We start from the raw sequence: 18,019 nt of genomic DNA on the forward strand, positions 1-18,019 counted from the left end.
TTGTGGGGCTTGTGGTCGCGGAGGGCGGACTACGAGCCCCAGGGCCCCGCGCGCGGTTCCGGACAACGCCTGGTGTGTGGTAACACCGCGGATCTTCCTCCTCCTCCTCCTCCTCCTCCTGCTCCTCGCGGGCGCTTCCGGCGCGGCGGCGGCGGCGAAGCCCCTCGGGAGCAGCGGGGGCTCGGCGGGCCGGGGCAGGTGAGGTGCCGAGCCCAGCCCTGCCCGGCTCTCGCGGGCTGGACGCGGGGCCCGCCGCGCCCTCCGGGGCTGCGAGAGGGGCGGCCGGGCTGAGGAAGCGGCTGAGGGCGGCCTCGGCGTGCGGGGAAGGTGCGCGGGGTGTCCCTTCCCCTCCCGGCCGGGCCGTGACCTCCTTCCTCCGGCCCTGAGGCAGCGCCCGGGGCTTGTCCTTCTGCCCGCCCTTCCCGCGGCCGCGGGGCTGGGGCCTGGCCCCGTCCGGGCTTCCCGGCCTGGTGCTGGTTCGCTCGGGCCGGGCCGGGCCCGGCGGGCGCAGGCCCGGATGTGTTTTATTTTTGTGTGTATTTATTTTTAGCTCGTCCTCTCGGAGCGGAGCGCTGTCAGGTGGCTGCGGCGGGCAGGGAGAAAGGGCGCCTGGGCTCCTTCCCCCTTCCTGCGCCAGGGGAGGTGTAGGGTGAACATTAGGGAGAAATTATTCACAGAAAGGGGTGATTAGCCATCGGAATGGGCTGCCCTGGGAGGCGGTGGAGTCACCGTTCCTGGAGGTGTTTTAAGGAGAGGTTGGACGTGGCGGTGGGTGCCATGGTCTGCTTGACAAGGTGCTGTTTGTTCAAAGGTCGGGCTGGGTGATCTTGGATGTCTTTTCCAGCCCGATTGATTCTGGGGTTCCTCCTCCGCAGGCTCCCCCCGGCTGTGCCCCCCTTGGGGGCTGAGCACTCGGGGCTGGGGTGTTCCATTAAGTTGCTCACTGAACTGGTGAGTTGGGTTGGTGTTTTTCCTGTAGCTCGCACATACTGGGTGGCTGAAACCTTGTGCTGTTCCTGTTATCAGAGGAACTAATTCACCTCTGGTATGTGTTCACACGCTGGAATGTGTTTTTGTATCTTTGGAGCTGTGTCCTACCTGTTTGTGTTTTGGTAAAGTAATGGCTTCACTTTCACATTCCCAAAGAGGCGAAAGAGAAACGGGGATATGTTGTGGTTATGTATTCCAACATTCATGACCTGTTTCACTTGTGCTGTATAACAGTTCTGGTGGTGCTGCCTGCTGGAACTGGAGCACAGGCTGTGGGGTCTCTTGTGAGACACACACCGGGTGTTTTAGGACAGATTCAATCACTTCCATTTTGAAGTCCAGCAAAAGAACATGGACTAATTATAAGCCTGACTTCAGGCTAGGCTTGGTTTTTGTTTTTTGAGTTGATATGGTTCTAAAAATAGACATCTTGGATTTATCACAGGTCTGTGTCATTTCTGAATTAGTCATAGAACTGCTCTTACAGTAATCAAATGCACAAGCAGTTCTGCTTTGCCAGAGTGAATTTCACTGCAGGTGACTGTTACACGTGTGTGGAGATGTTTGGAAACTGCATTTCTGTTCTGGTGAGAGGAATTAGAAGACACTTTTAAACTTCAATACTGGTGACATGCCTTTTATTGACTCTGCAGTGAAACTATTTGGTGTAAGAATCAGCAGGATGTGGAATCAGTTCAGTAGGATGCCTTTTAAGTCTCTTTTTATCATTGCTGATTTTAAAATACAGATTGTTATCCTAATACTTGATCTGTATGCTAATCCCAGTGAATCCACCCATACTCAGCTTTAAAAAGAAGGAAAGTAATTCTGTATCTGAAACACAAAGCTTTGAAGCTTTGCATCAAATAATCTAAGTTGTACAATGGGAAATAATTGCAATTGATAATTAAAATACAGTGGCAGGTAAGGTAACATCTGACCAAAAAAAAGAAGATGTGTGGGTTAAGGTCTTTTTTTTTTAATTCAAGTGACCATTAATGATAGAAAGAGTTACCAAGACAGGTTGTGTGGGTGTGTATATAGTTAAAAGAGCAAATTCTACAATTTTTTTTTACTTCCATAAACTTTACAACAGCAGTAGTAAATCATCTACACTCTCTCCTCCCATGCACATTGCTCTTACATTTTGATTCAAGCTCTGCCTCTGGATTCAGATGGAATTTATGCTGTTATTTCCCTTCCCCCACTCTCTCTTCCAGGGCTTGAATGAATTTTCTGGTAACTCAGGGATCTCAGATCAGGTTAAAGGTAAAACCTCTTCTTGAATCCTTCCTGCAAAAAGTGGAGCAGAACCTCCTGGCAGTAAGGTCTTTTCTAGCAGGAATGGAGCTCTGATTTTTGCTAGAAGCCAACCACTGAAATAATAATATTTGTAATCACTGCCTTGGGCCTTGTTCCTCTGTAGTACTTTTCTAAAAAAGAATATTAATGTCTAAGCACTTCCCTGATCCGGGGTAGATGGAGCCTGGAGAAGGGAACAGAGACAACATCAGATCTGCTGATGACAGAGCTGAAACCCTGCCAGTTGATACCAAATATTTCTGTTGGTTTAAAACTTGAAAAGTTGAAATCATGAGAGTCTGCTCTCTTTGCTTTAAGCACTGCTTCAGAAGGTTGTGCTACACAAACACCTTTCTTTGATCAAACCTCTCCAGCCTGGCCTAGGAGCAGGTGTGGATTTGGGGAGGATCCTGGGGATGTTGTGTTCTTGTTAAGCAGCTCTGCTTGATTTGACTGCATGACCCAAAGTCTGTCAGTAAATGACACACATAGAGAAAGCAGATTGTCACCTCAGACACTGACAATGGTGGTTGTCCATCTGGGATTTGTGGTGGTCTGTGCTCTTCACCCTTCTTGGCAGGACTTGGGTTTTTGGGGTTTTTTTTTCTGCTAAAGTTCAGTTGAATGATTTAAAATGTCATTGGGTGGCTGTGGGGGAATAGGCCTGTCAAAGAACCTTTCCACATCTATTCCTCATCTAAAATATACCAGCTCTGTCCATGTTTGCTGACTGGCTGGGATCATATTTTAGTGCTGAGACTTAAAGGTTAGAATGTAAGATTTATCCTGACAGTGCAAGCACGTATTCCGTGTTAGTGCATCTCTTGGAATGCAGCCTGCTGTGTTTGATGGGCCAGGACTGAGCAGTCAGGGCTGTATTCACTGGATTATTTTGGCACAGTTGGCAAATCCAGGTTCTGTTTCAATTCCTGTCTCGTTCTGTCTGTTCCCTCATGGCACACCCAGAGATTTGGGGTCCCTGGAACACAGAGGGGCATCAGGCTGACACTGAGCTCAGTGTTTGGCTCTGTCCTGCTGCCTTCTCCTCACCTGCCCCCTCACACCAATTAACAACTTTGCCAGCACAGTAACACCTTTTCTGCATCCTGCAGTTTTCCAGGATTTTCTCAGCTCTACCGCTCCACTGTGCTGTCCTAATAAATCACCTTCTCATGGAATCTTATTTCACCTTTTGTGAGAATGTCAAATAAAGCAGATGACAGATGAAACTAGGGTAAACTCCTCTCAAAGAAAAGGCTCTTTTGGGATTGGAGGCACTGAAGTTAAGCTGTTGCAAGACACTGTCAGAGAGTCTGGCAGCTGTGCAGAGCTGCTTTTGATCACATCCCAAAAGAAATGCTGAAAGCTCCTCCTTGCTGCTGATAATGTGCATTAAACTGGCTTGAGTCAGGCCATTTGGAAGGTTAGTGGGCTTGCTGATAATTGATCTAATTACAGAAACTTCAGTTTTCAGGAGGATTTGGTCCCTCATCAGGATTGAGACCACCTTCAAGGGCATTTGGATGTGGTTTATGATGACAAACTGACTTCCAGTAACACAATGAACACAGAGTTTTTGTGAAGATAATTATTCTTTCTATTTAACACTAGCAAAGACTGAAGTGAATAAGTTGCATCCAAAAGATGTGAGGTTGATTCCTAACTGTAAAGATAAACAGTTTGAGAATTTTAGCAGTCAGGTCCTGTGATACTTCCTAGTGTACCTTCTGGAAAAGAGGAAGATTTCTGAAATAATGAACGAGCAGTGTGATAAATTGAATATATTTCTTTTCATATCTTGGCACCACAAAGCATTTGGTGTTCTTAAATATTTCTTATGTGCACATATATATAAACCCACCTCTTCAGTTGCAAAATTGGTATCCTTTGTGTTAATATAAATCCAAGTGTTGTAATTTATTTTTTTTAGGAGTGTCAGTGTCTGGAAAAGGGGTAATAGATAATGTATAATTGTTTTTATATGAGGGTTTTAACTGTACCATGGATTAGTAACAATAGCTTATGGTTCTTCAGGAGAAAATGAGTTCTTCATGGTAGCTCGCAGTGTAATAGGTTTTCATCATCATAAAAATCCATCATTTCACTTAGTATTTCCTTTTGTGTGTGTGTGGATACTGCTAACCCATAAAAACAAAGTAATTATATCTAATGGCAGTTTTGTCCTTTTTTGCCCTTCTTCCTGTGATAAAAATCTTTTGGGTAGAACAATGTTCAGTGACCTGATTTAACTATTTAAAAAACTTACTCTGAGACTACAGATGAAAATGTGCTACAAATTCATCTGTGAATGCAGGTGTGTGAGGGGACACTCACTGAACCTCCAGAAAGGAGGAATTCAACAGCAAAAAACCAAATCTCCATCCAGCAGGGAATACACATGGATAATAAATGGGACAGCTTGTACCTGCAGTAGGGAGTGCAGACTTGTTCAGACAAGTTCCCTCCCCCCATGTGAGCAGACCTGGCATGAATTTCTGTAACTGAAACAAGTTCTTGGGAAAACACTCCACTTTTTGAGGAATGATGAATATTCACTTGTGTTCCTCCATGTTCTTGACAGCTGTAAAATACCAGGGGTGGGTGATAAAGTGTGAGACCCCTGATTATTGCAGAATATGCATTTCATCCATCCAGACCTTTTCTAAAGCCTCAGGAATCCTTTTCTGGGGCTGGAGGCATTCATCAGCTCATCTGTGGCTCTTTGAGCTGGAACAGCAAGAGGAACAAAGTGAGGTTTTGCAGTGAGCAGTCCATGTTAGAAGATTGTATAAAGTTTTTACTGTAGTCATGTTGAATTTTTTCTTCAGCTTTTACTGTTCCCAAAAGAGAAATGCACAAGATTTGTAGTCATCCCGTTTCTTCTCTGTGCTGACTGTAATCAGTAACAAATTTCACTTGTGTAATTATGGCTAAGCAATTATAGATCTGCTCTGGACAGAAAATACCTGTTCTTCTGTTTGAACAGCCTGAAGATCTTCAGCCAGTGCAGAGCATAATGAGGGATATGGCTTGAAGAAATGTCCTGGCATGTTCTTAACCTGTTCATGCTCTCAGGAAGTGATATTGATTGCTGGAGCAGTTTCTGCTGTTTCTTACCATTTCACTCTTTTCACTTCTTACTAAAATGTCAGTGAATTACACAGACATGCAAATGCCAGGTGTCTGGAGCTTGCTAGGAGAAAAAAAAATCCCTCCTCTAGTGCATTAAATTCTCCAAGCAAATCTAAAAATTAAAACCCTTAATATCTTTCTTTTTATCTTTATTTCTGACTTGGACTTCAGGTCTTTAAACTCAATTATGTCATATAAAATATTTTTTAAAGAATCTGATTAAGATAAAACACAGCAGGTTGGAACAAGGGCTTTTTATCAACTGTAAGGTGACCTTTTTTCTTTTCCACATAATTTCTGGGTCTGAGCAGCGATGGATATGATGAGCTGGGCTGGGTGGAGAACTTCTGAAACAGAGGTTCAGTTACTGGAACAATAATTTTCCATTGAGTTAACATAGCTGGTGGCACACCCTGAGTGGAAACATGACTTCAGCTTATATTAAACCAAAGATGCAGTGTTCACGTTCAGAGGGTGGAAAGCAGGCACTGATCTCCAGCAGAATCACAGCTTGATGCATGTGCAAGATGGAATATTTGTAAATATACCTATTTATAGGTAGTTTTAATAGTCACAGTGCATCTGGATGGGGCTTGGGCTGCAGCATGGAGTGCTCTCCAAGTTTTTCCTGGATGGGAGTTGTCAGGAACCTTATGCTGCTGCCTGTGAGTGGTGGCAAGATTTTGGTAAATAGCACATAAAATCCCTGCTTTAAGGAGAATTGATTCCATAAGAACTTGAAGGGGAAAACACTTGGAGCAGCACCTTTTCTTTAAAATATTCATTTAATAGATTTCAGTTAGAGTTTTGAAGTTACACCAAGTGGTCATTCCATGTTTACTTGACTCATGTAATAGGAAATCCCTGGTTTCTACACAGTAGAACTCACATTGATGTGAGCCTTGTCATTTTCAGATCCTGTCCCTCTCAAGATTTGTAATTGTGTGTTTGTTTTCTCTTTTCTCACACACCCTAAGGACAATAGATTTCCCAAGTTCTTCAAGTATTCTTGCACAACGAGGAAAAAGAGGAGACATTTCAGTGAATGAGGAGTTTTTTGCTTCTATAGTGTTTTCCTTGAGAAGTGGCTCTTTGAATGAGGATGACAATGGAAGAGATGAAGAATGAAGCAGAGACCACTTCTATGGTTTCCATGCCTCTCTATGCTGTTATGTACCCTGTCTTTAATGAGGTGAGCTCCAGTTTACCTTGGAATGCAGTAATCCCCTTTATTTTGGGAAATGAGGCCACAGGAACATGCTGCTCATCTTGGGAAAGCTTTGTCTAACACATCTTCTCTCTCTGCATTGGTTCACCCTTCTTGCCATCAAAGCTTGCTGGTTGTCTTGGTCCTGAGCTTTTCTCTTGCCTTTAACAAAGGATTTTGATAAAAATGCCAGTTCTGGTGTTCTCTGGCAGGAAATGACACACAGTCAAACCTGTGAACAGCTTGATGCATTTTAATTTTACTGTTAATGGTTTTAATTTAATATTTGTTTTTCTTTGAATATCAGAGATTGCCAAGATGTTCTCACAATCTTCTGTCGGACTTTTGCTGCAAAATGCATCCAGTGATTTTTGTTTTCATTTGTGGGGGGAACTCTTTCCTTTGGGATTAACTTTATAGTATCTCTGAAGTGACACCAGCAATTTGAAAGCTTCTGTCAATCCCCCTTCCCATTCTGCTTTATGGGGCAAGGTGTGATTACTGAATTTGTTTTGTTCTGATAACAACAGAATGCTAATCATTAATTCTAAACTTTTATTGCAGCTAGAAAGAGTAAATCTGTCTGCAGCTCAGACACTGAGAGCAGCTTTTATTAAGGTGAGAAGTAACTTGCATTGAAAAATGGTTGTTTCAAAAGTAAGCTGTGTAAGATGAAGCTAAAAGGTCAGCTCTCTTGTTTCCTTGTCTTTTTATCTGAGACTTCATCCTTGATCCAGTAGTCTAAAAATAAAATGGACAATTGCATGAACTGGAAGTTTGAGATGTCTGCAGATGTCATGAGTAGAAATCTGAATGAGCAATTTTAAACAGACTCTTCTCTTGTCCATATAGAACAAAAGCTTAAATGAGGGAGCAGTCAGTGAATAAATAATCAACTTAATCTAAAATCCACAAGATTTGTAGAATAGGCTCTCATGAGCAATAGGCACGTAGCAGACTTTGAAATTGGTTTACAAAGTGAGTGGTAATGGGATTTTTTTGTGGATGAACTTCAGTGCTTGTGTAGAAATCCAGCAGTAAATGGAAAAAAAAGATTCTTCTGACTTTTCCATTGTATTCCTAAGGAGTGAAAATACAGATATTCCTTTACATTGCGTTATTGAAGTGGTGATCTTTTCAAAAATTGAAACAAAGTAATGGCAGGCATGAGATATCTGAGCTGTGCAAATCTGGGATAGTTCCCTGTTCCTGCACTGAAATCTGAATGTACCTTGATGGGCTGAAGTCTCAAAGTGAGCTCCTACAAGTGTGGGTTGGTTTTGTGTGTTTTCACAATTGGTGGGAAGGAGCTAAGCTGGATGCAAATAATGTAAAACTGAGATGATGGTAAAAATGGTAGTGCCAGCTAAAAACCCACAGAGGCTCATTTATCTTCCACACAGAGCAGTTTCTGGTAGCAGCACAGGTGATGTGAACAGCTCCAGTGTTAATCCAGCTCTCTACTTAGATATGTCATCAATCAAAAGCTGGGTTTCTTCTGAAAGAACAATTCCCAGATGATGTGTGAGCATATGATGTGATTCATGAGGGGCACATTTACAAATGTCAGGGGAAGGTGGGGGAGTAGCACCTGTGTTGGAGTGAATTAAGTTCCAGGGGATACCATATCTTTGTCTTAAAGCTTGGTGTTTATGAAAATATAACAGGATTGAGGCATTTATTAAAACCTTTCTTACTCAAATTAAAATGAGTGCAAGGGCTTATTGGAAAAGTTGCTTATACAAAAATCAATGATGTAGTCCAAGAAAAATGAATTTTGTAGTGGACAAATGTTTTTAATATAATCTACTTGTCTAAAGCCCTTAGACATTCAAAGTTCCTAGCAAACTCCTGCAGGATCTGAAACAATTTACATGAAAATCTTAGTGTTTGAAATGTCCAGGTCTGGCTTATTTAAAAATATAAAATTTCTCTGCTTTACAGGCTGAAAAAGAAAATCCAGGTCTAACACAGGACATCATCATGAAAATTCTGGAGAAGAAAAGTGTGGATGTGAATTTCACAGAGTCTCTGCTGCGTATGGCAGCTGATGATGTAGAAGGTAACAAAGCCTGTGTTGGATAACTGTATTTTTAATTACACTGCTAACTAGGAACATGCAATTCTCTATATCTTCTTTTTTCAGAAGAGATTCTTTGTTTCTTAGTAGAATTTTGTCAGCATAGTAGAAGAAAATTTGTATTTTTGAATACTGCTATTGGAGAAGTTAAATCTGCCTGAACACCACACTTGACTAATAAGAGAAGGAAAGAAATAAAATGAATGTTCACAACTATGTTTTTATGGGTGCATAGTTCACCTTTTGCAACACTAACAGCAAAGGAAAGGAAAAGGCAAATATGGATTATAACACCCTCTTTTTTTTTCCCTACTTCAAATTAAAAGCAGCAGTTACACTGTCACAGAAGGAGAATATACTGCAAGCTTTAAGTTATTTTAATACTGAATTTGATGACTTTAATGTCTCAAATAAAGTAAGATGGGCTCTTTTTCCACCATGCAGTAATGAAGGTGATTGTTGCACTGTCCTGATTCACACAGGGGTTATTCACTGCAGTTCTGTGCTGTTCACCTTCAAATTCACCCTGGCAATCCTGCTGTATTTTGTGTCGTGTTTTTAGCTGTCACTACTGACTTCAGGACAAACTAATGGTGGTTTTGAATATGTTCTTTTTGCCAGAGTATATGATTGAAAGACCTGAACCTGAATTCCAAGATCTTAATGAAAAGGCACGAGCACTTAAACAGATTCTTAGTAAGATTCCAGATGAGATCAATGACAGAGTGAGGTTTCTTCAGACAATCAAGTAAGTACAATATGGTGGATTTTGCTGCAGGTGGAGAGGTCAAACTTGCTGTATTTAGGTCTGAATATTGAAATTCTGTAGATGTAGCAGCATTGTTCCCATTGCCAGAGAGCCTGATCCTACTTAGAAATGATGAGGATGTTACTTGACCAAACTTGCTGAGTTTGGCCTCCTCCATCATGTCTGACATTTCCTCTGTAGGGACTGCCCTGAGAAATACTTGACTGCTGGAAAGGGATTCAATTCCAGCATTTCATGGCATCTCCTGAGGATATTGAAATTCTCTTTTTCTTGCCCAACAGGGACATTGCAAGTGCAATAAAGGAGCTCCTTGACACAGTAAATAATGTCTTCAAGAAATACCAGTACCAGAACCGGCGGGTACGTGCACCAGCTCTCCATCCAATATTTCTGATAGCAGCACAAGAGGCATCCTTTGATCCAAGGATGAACAGCAGAGCCTAGCTGGTCAATGAAACCATGCTTTAACAGCAGAATGGTTGTGTGATAGGTCTCAGGAGTTCTAGAGAAAATAATTATTCCTCTTTGTTTCTTCTAAAGAAAAAAAAAAACCAAAATTTTTATTCCTGATGTAACATTAATTAATTTTCTGATCAGTTAAACCTTAAGGTTCTCACTGTACACAGAAATATGTGAACTAAGACTCTGCTCCTGGTGTTTTTGTTTTTGTAGGCACTTGAGCACCAAAAGAAAGAGTTTGTAAAATACTCCAAAAGTTTCAGTGATACTCTGAAAACCTATTTTAAAGATGGAAAGTAAGTATGCTTTTGTCCTGTTGTTTCAACAATTTGCATAATGACTAACAGGAAAATAGGACAGGCATAAGCTGCCTTTTTTAGGAGTTGCCTAATTATTTCCTTACCTGTGTCCTCTCATTACCATGGCTGCCTTAAAATGCTGCTTTTTTGCCTTTGAGGAAAGGGAAAATTGTTCAATTCACCACCATGTAACACCCATGTGTGGTGTTAGTTTTGAATTTGAATGAGAAGTTCAATTTCCTGGCCCTGTGTGGGTTTTCTCAGTGCAGATACAAGGACAAAGAAATTATGGGGATTTTTTTGTTGAGAAAAGTAATTTACCTATTTGAAGTATCGTTTGCAAATACAAAACATCTGTGCAGGGTTCTCTTTGATTTACATTTTTATTGACCTTTCTTTATAGACCCTCACAGTATCTGGAATGATTCAGCTGAATCTTTTTCTAGCTGAGCATTTTAGCCCTCAAACTGAGGCTTTTTCCAGGTCTTCACCTTGGGTTTTACAGTCACTATTCCTGTATAATTCACTGTAGTGATTCTTTTGGAGGATGAATGGATCCCCCTCAGATTCTGACAGTGCCAGAATGTTCTGTTTTAAAGATGGAACCAACTTTGATGTCAGCTCTTGTTGAGCTTGGCAAAGGCTGAGAGCACCCAGGAGATGGTGCATTATAAAGGAGAGAAAAGTCTTGAGACCAGCTGGGAGTACAGTCCTGCTCCCATCAAAGCATTCTTGTTTTTCTCTCCTTTTCCTGAAATTGGGACTAAATTTGATACCAAAATGAGAAGTTTAGGCTTTAGTAGCTTTGATTCCTGGACAGAAGTAACTGTGTGGGCTTAATTTAAAGTGTGTTAATAATTTGCAGTAGTGTGAGAAATTCCATCCTGTATTTGCCATCCTTGGGAAATCAGGAGGAATTTCTGTCTGAGCTGCACATGGGGTGAGATCCCTGCTGCCCCCAGCACTGCTCAGACGTCATTTCTGAGCTGAAAACTTCGGTGACCCCACACCTTTCTGTGCAGAAAGGTAACTAAAATAGCATTGCTGTCACATGTGGGCACGTTTAGTATTCCCTGAGGGAAGAGTTGCCAATTCTGGAATTCCTAAAGGGTGAAGAGCTCAGCTTTGGGAAGGTGTTTAACAGTCACAGAGTCAGAAAATGGCTGTGACCTTAAAGATCATCTGGCTCCAAACCCCAGTCATCTGCTCCATGGTTTTCCCTTGGTTATCTGAGTCCCAGAAGGAAAGGATTGAGATGTCAGTGATGATAGAGAGCCAAATTCTTTTTAAATTCCTGCCAAATCAGCACAGCCTTCCTGGGATTAGCCATGCAAATGAGGCTGGCTGGCTGCCAGCAGGGAGCTTCAGGTAGGTCAGCACAGGGTGGAACATCCCTGTGCTTCCAATTCTCCAGTTCTAGATGCCAGTGATGCTGGCTCTCTCCCCTGCCATGTTTCTGGAGTGTCTGAAGCAATATTCTTCTCTTTCCACAGGGCAATAAATGTGTTCATAAGTGCCAACCGACTAATTCATCAAACCAACTTGATACTCCAGACCTTCAAAACTGTGGCCTGAAAACTGTATATGTTGAGAGTTGTACTTTTCAATGGTGGATAGGGTACCTTTATATGTAAATTTTAAAAGTTTTGACTGTATAAATTATCAGCCCCTCTCGAGGGGCCTAATGCAGGATTTTGAATGGGATTATTGCCATCTTACACCATATTTTTGTAAAACATTGTAGCTTAATCATAATCTCACAAGAAAGATTTTGCATCACTTTTTGCTATTATCATTCTTTTCAGAATTATAAGCCAAAAGAATTTACGCCTTAATGTGTCATTATGTAACATTCCTTACAAGAATTGTAAATATTTGGTGTTCTGTTTCTGACATTTTAACTTGAAAGCGGAAAACTGCAAGATTATGTATTTAACAATATTGGTGGCAAATATTCAATAAATAGTTTACATCTGTTAGACTGTCTTTTTGTATGTGAACAAAAGTGCATAACTCATCTTTCTAGAACTGCAGAACATTCATTCAGTAGAAAAAGAAATTAAAATTATTTGGGTGCTTAAAGCTACTGGGAGTTCAAATCAGTGTACAATGAGGGGTTTTCCTTAAAACTGAGATTTTGGCTGTTATCTAGACCAGAATATCAGAATAATTATATTAAAATGTCTTTGAGAAAGTAATAAATAAACCCAGAAGTGAGATGTGCTTTTGTTTTTGATAGAAACTAGATCTCACTTCTTTCTTAGTCTTCTGTTAGTGGCAAGTTAACAGGTTTTTTTACTCCTAGGCTATTCCAAGGTTTGGAGCACAGGTTTATTTGAAATATATGCAGCAAAGATTGAATTTAAAACTCTTCAGATAAGTGGGTTTGAATTTGTCCCCTTTGGGAGGGAGGAGGATTGGAGCCAGAACTCTTCCAGGTAGCACTAGTGATATCTATACTATGCATGCCATAAGGCAACTTTGTTTTTTCAGGGAATTGAAATCATGTGAGACCTCGACTGACAAACCTTGGCTGTGTAGGTGGTTTAGAGCTGCTGCTGGACAGGTGGAAATTTTCCCTTTGTGATTTCCTGGTGATGTTTCACAAGTTCTGACGAATCCCTTGGAAGTGCACCTCGAGCTGATTTGGAAATAGAATAAACCCCTGGAAGTTTGCAAAATCCGTGGCCATTACTAGGAAGTTTAGGGGAGAATGTGAAGCAGCTTCTGAAAGCTGTTGCAGGAGGAGCACTCCAGGCTGAAAGAGCACAATTGCTCCAGAACTATTCCTTGTTTGGCTGTAAGTGGTGAAGAAAAGGTCCCTGCAGATTGTCTGGCACACTGGCCTGGTGCTGTACTGCTCATCTGGGGCAAGTGCCTTATCCCAGGTACAACAGCTGGGTCCTTGCATCTGCTGATCTGAAAGGATCAAAAAGGGAGGAAATACAAAGTGCAGCCTCCCAAATAGCACTGGATGTTCTGCTGTCTGTTTGTGCATGGAATTGTTTCCTGATGAGAGCACTGACTGTAGTCAAATAGAACAATGTGGAGGAGAGTATTGTGTAAAAATGAGTTCTTTGGGAATGTATGTTGTGCAATTTTTGGTTACACATAGAGCTATAAGCAGGACGTGGTCCTTAAAGCTTGCTGGTCAGCCTGTTCTCTGTTCTGACAGTGGTGTCTTGTGTCCTTAGCAAAGTGAGCTTAGTCAAGGGATGCAGAACCAATTTATAGTTCAAACTTTCTGCTATTTCTTAAAGCTTGGCCTGCTGGACTGTCATTTTTGGCAAGTGGTAGAACAGCAATGTTGGAGCTGACGAAATTAGAGTGATGTTTAATTTGCATCTTTGCATTCTGTAACTAAAAGGGTTGAGTAGTCTCCTTGTGGGTGATTCTCAGTTAAGTCATAGCTCCAGAGGGCTTCATGAAGATCCATGAGTCAGGGAGAAGGAAGGAAAAGGCCCTTGGAGTTTGTGATACTTCATCTGTCCTGGAAAGAGTGTTTGCTACTGGAGAGGCTGCAGCAGTGGCTGTGGAGAGAGAGAAACACAAAAGAATGGGTTGTGGTTTATGAATTGAACCCGATTCCCATAATATTCTGAGTTTTCTCTGTTTTCTTGGATTGAGCAGGACAGTAATTAGTGCTGGCAATCATAAGCTGAATGAGACCATGTCTGTGGGTGGTAAAAAATACATATAAAAAATCCACCTCTGACCTGTGTCCCACACAAGCTGCTGTGTTGTGTCCTGCCAGCTGGTTCCTTGTGAAATCAGAGGCTGTTTCATCAAGAAATGAACTGTTCCTGTTCATCAGTTCTTCCCAAAACCTTTATTGGGTAAAAGGTACCAAATACAGGGCTAAGCTTCAGGTTGTCTGGCCAATGTGTTCTGTTTTATTTATGACCTCATTGTGATTTCTCTATGTTACCCTTAAAACTAATGGAAAGTTATTCATTGTAATCCATGTCTGGTAATGGGAAAACTTGAAAACTGGTGTCTTCAGGTCACACTCTTCTGTTGTGTGCAGTGAATCCATATCTAGTGGTCTTATAAACCTTTCTTTTCCACTGAATATGAGCTGGGACATATGTCTGTCAAATTTTATTGTGGTTTTGCACTTTATTATTCAAGTTACCTGAGTAGCTAAAAGATAAGTTTCTCTTAAGGATTTCTGATACAGCAGTTAGTGTTGCAAAATGCTCTTAGAAAATTTCTGCTGTGAATGTGGGTTATAACTGCTATGATAATGTTAACATACAGAAAACCAATCTAATAAACAAAATAAAACTTTGTATATTTGTTAATGAAGCAAAGAACCGTCTTAATCACTTGTTTTGATTTTCCTCAGCCTATAAAGAAGTGAAGGAAAGCTTAGGCTGGCTTGGTTTTGGCTGGAAGCTTTAATCCTGATCCCCAGATTTGTGTCCAGGTGTGTGAGAGGTGCCCAGCTCAGAGCAAGGTTCATCTTGAGCTGAGGGGAAGTGGTGAGTATGAAACCTCTCAGTGTCCTGGTGTCAGACCTTCCCTGGCTCCAGCCAGCACCTGTCACAAACACATTTTCTGAAAAATCCTTTCCTTAGGGTTTTTTCTCCTAAGAAGCTGAGAAGCCTCAAAAGCAAAATGTAAACAATGGTTATCTGCTGCTGTAGAATGCAACAGGTGCATCTTTGATTAGTCTCATGTGGTTGTTTCTAATCAATGGCCAATCACAGTCAGCTGGCTCAGACTGACACACAAACTTTTGTTATCACTCCATTCTTTTTCTATTCTTAGCCTTCTGATGAAATCCTTTCTTCTATTCCTTTAGTATAATTTTAATATATATAATAAAACAATAAATCAGCCTTCTGAAACATGGAGTCAGATCCTCATCTCTTCCCTCATCCTGGGACCCCTGTGAACACCATCACAAGCACCAGCAGATAATGCCAGTCTGGATTAAACATTATTTTATCTAGATCTCCACCAAAGTGCTCCTTTTAATAATGTGCTGTTCAGATCTCACACTGTGTGTCCAGGGCAGTTTATTTGTTCTGCAGGTGTTGCCTCCTCATTTTACAGAGGCTCTGCCTCTCTCACTTGGGTGGGGAAGGAAAGGAAGGTTCTCCAGACAAACTTGCCACAGATCTAAGCTTTAGATTGCTACATTTATTTGATTTCCCCTTCAGACTGGAGTAATGCAATGGTAATAAGTGGATTGGGCAGAGCAGTGATTATCCCTTGCCCTTGGAGGAGGCCCTGGCAGTTGTGCCTGAGTTTCTTGCTTTGCCCTGCTCAGCCTGGCTCATCCTCCCCCAGGACTGCCCTTGTGGGGAAGCACTGCAGGCACAGAGTGCTGGGAGCTCCCTGAGCTCATCCTGGCCGTGGGCACTGTTCACTCTTCTGCTTTTCCTCATGCACATCTGGCCTGATGTTGCTTTTGAAAGAGAGCTGTAGGGAACAGGGTTCCCTAGCAGCAGCCTTGGTGCATGAAAACAGGACTGAAAAGATGCTCCTGGGTCATTTGGCTTCTCTTACAGAATTCTTACATGGGAGAATGTTGGTCCTAAATCTGCCCAGTTCTCTTTTAAATCCATCTTCTTTGTCCTCATTCCTTTTGTTAGATGTCATTTTAGAACAGTGTGCAAGGATAAAAACACCCTTCAAAGATTGAAGTTTAATATGCTGCATAAATTTAATTTATGATGAAGAATTCACTAACCTTGGCCATAACCAACTGCTCTTTTCCTCTCTTCTTCACTTAGTCCTGGAGTGAATTTTGTACCACCACGGGCTTCATTTCTTACAGATGCACAATCCCAAGGGTTTGGACCTCTAAACTGAACAAGGTCTTGGGCAATGCTAAATTTGCTCCTTTGAGGCTGAGACAAAACAATTTTTTCCTCATGCTGTAACACAAACTTGAATTTTGCTACAAAACCCCTCAGTGCTTCTGTCTCCAAGGCAGAGGAGAAGGTTTGTCTCACCTGGAGATGTCTGGGGAAGGGCTGTCCCTGGGCTTCTCTGTGCCTCTCCTGGCTGTGACACAGACAATGCAGGATGCTTCCCCCTAGGTTTGCTTGCTGGATTTCCTGACCATTTTCTCCCTGACTCCTGATTTTGCACCTTGTCCCCCTTGTTCCATCCAGCTCGGGGAGCAGCAGGGGCTGGGGCAGCACAATGTCACAGCAAGCACTCCTGCAGTGAGGGGACAGCACAGCCCTGACTCCTTGCTGGTCACTGGCATCTCTCCCCCAGTCTATCTTGGCATCCTCACAATGATTTTTGCCAGATTTGGGCAAGTTCATCCCTTTAATGTTCATTGAAGGGTCAGGAGTGGAGCTCAGCAGCACCTGAGGTGCAAGGCTGTGGATTTGGGCAGCGCTGCCACACCTGGGCACTATCCGAGTCTGTGATTAATTGATAAAAGGTGAGTCTGTGATTATTTGATAAAGGGTTTTATCTCTTCCCTCCCTCTCCCACCTGGCAGCGCAGCTTATCACCATGTGAAGATCACAAAGGCTTGTCCTGGCAGCACAGAGCCACAATTTGCAGTTCAGGAGTTGAGCATCCCAGGGAACCTTGTTGGGTAAAGATCACTGTGCTCAGACAGCTTCGGTGAAAAGTTTGGTTACACTCTGCTGCTTCTGTTCCTTTGGAATTTGTTCCTTCCTGTTAAAGGTTTATAAATCATGAGGATTCATTTGCTGATTCCAGAGGTGGCCATGGGGGCAGGTGGAGTTGTTTTGGGGGGGACTGTCAGTGACACATCAAGCACTGAGAGGAAAAGACATTAAATTCCTCCAAGAACCAAGAGGAAGGGAAATTGAGTTCTGCTCTCTCTGGAGACAGAACTGTTCTACTTAGTGTATCCAGAAGTAAAAATGTTTTTTTTAGTGCTGTAATCCCATTATTGGTGACAAGGTAAGCAAAATAGATTTTCAATTGCTGATTTCTAACGCACGCTCAGATCTGCTGTGTGAACACTTGTGAATTTGCATTTGGTATCACAGTCAAAGGAGTGATTCCAGCTGATGGATGGAGAAATTGCAGAGAATATTTTGTACTGTTTCACTAAGCTGAGTATAAAACCCTATATCTAAATTAGACGTGTCTTTGACATTTTATTATTTCATAATTGTAACTCCTAGATTTTCCATAGCAGGTAATTGCTTTTTTCCCTGAAGCTGCCTTGGTCTCCAAGGATAAATGATGGGTGAAATGGATGCCTGAGTTCCTGAAGTTTTAAAGTAAAGAGAATAAAGTATGAGGTAAAAGGATAATTCACTTAGTTTCCCTTCTTGCTGCTGGGTATCTAATCTCCAATAGAGCCACAGTGAAAAAAATTAAAAGACTGAGCTACAACCTTTAACAAAAGGCATGGTGAGTGAATTTCTTAACTAAAATGTTAATTGGAAAGATTTTACCTTGCTTGTTGAGGAAAATGTGGTAACCAATTTTTCCCTGCTGTTTGCACAGCCCTGTGGTGTTAATAATTTTGTGTGGTTCTCTACAGCTGCTTAATGAGTGACAAACAGAATTTTCTTAAGTGGTTTGGAATGGGAGAGCAGAGATTCCTTTCAAGGCTGTAATGCAGTAAGGATAATAAATATTGCCTGAGAAGGTTAAGAAGAAAACCTCTCAGAATCACAGAGGTGATGAGGTTGGAAAAGAGCTCCAAGGTTGGACTCAGTCTTTGAGTGATCCCCACCAGCCCAGGGCACTGAGTGCCACCTCCAGGGATGGGCAATCCCCTCAATCCTCTGGATCTGCACAATCTCTGCAATAGCCAGATCTAAATC

The 18,019-nt window shown here is 41.9% G+C and overlaps 1 protein-coding gene across 3 annotated transcripts; it reads left to right on the forward strand.

Annotated features, from left to right (window-relative positions):
* Nucleotides 1-48: 48 nt before the first annotated feature.
* PDCD10 (programmed cell death 10) lies at nucleotides 49-12,217 on the forward strand. 3 transcript variants are annotated; one of them, XM_063167369.1, is made up of 8 exons: nucleotides 49-72; nucleotides 6,402-6,616; nucleotides 7,196-7,249; nucleotides 8,576-8,693; nucleotides 9,333-9,459; nucleotides 9,762-9,840; nucleotides 10,153-10,235; nucleotides 11,732-12,217. In XM_063167369.1, the coding sequence occupies exons 2-8, from the start codon at nucleotides 6,521-6,523 to the stop codon at nucleotides 11,811-11,813; spliced, it is 639 nt and encodes a 212-aa protein (XP_063023439.1). In that variant the 5' UTR covers nucleotides 49-72; nucleotides 6,402-6,520; the 3' UTR covers nucleotides 11,814-12,217. The 3 variants fall into 3 exon arrangements, with proteins under 3 accessions (XP_063023439.1, XP_063023438.1, XP_063023440.1); XM_063167368.1 differs by lacking the exon at nucleotides 49-72 and adding an exon at nucleotides 98-198; XM_063167370.1 differs by lacking the exon at nucleotides 49-72 and adding an exon at nucleotides 105-198 and having other exon boundaries at nucleotides 6,410-6,616.
* Nucleotides 12,218-18,019: the final 5,802 nt, after the last annotated feature.

This window comes from Melospiza melodia, chromosome 12, assembly GCF_035770615.1.
Source record: "Melospiza melodia melodia isolate bMelMel2 chromosome 12, bMelMel2.pri, whole genome shotgun sequence".
Classification (NCBI taxonomy): Eukaryota; Metazoa; Chordata; class Aves; order Passeriformes; family Passerellidae; genus Melospiza; species Melospiza melodia.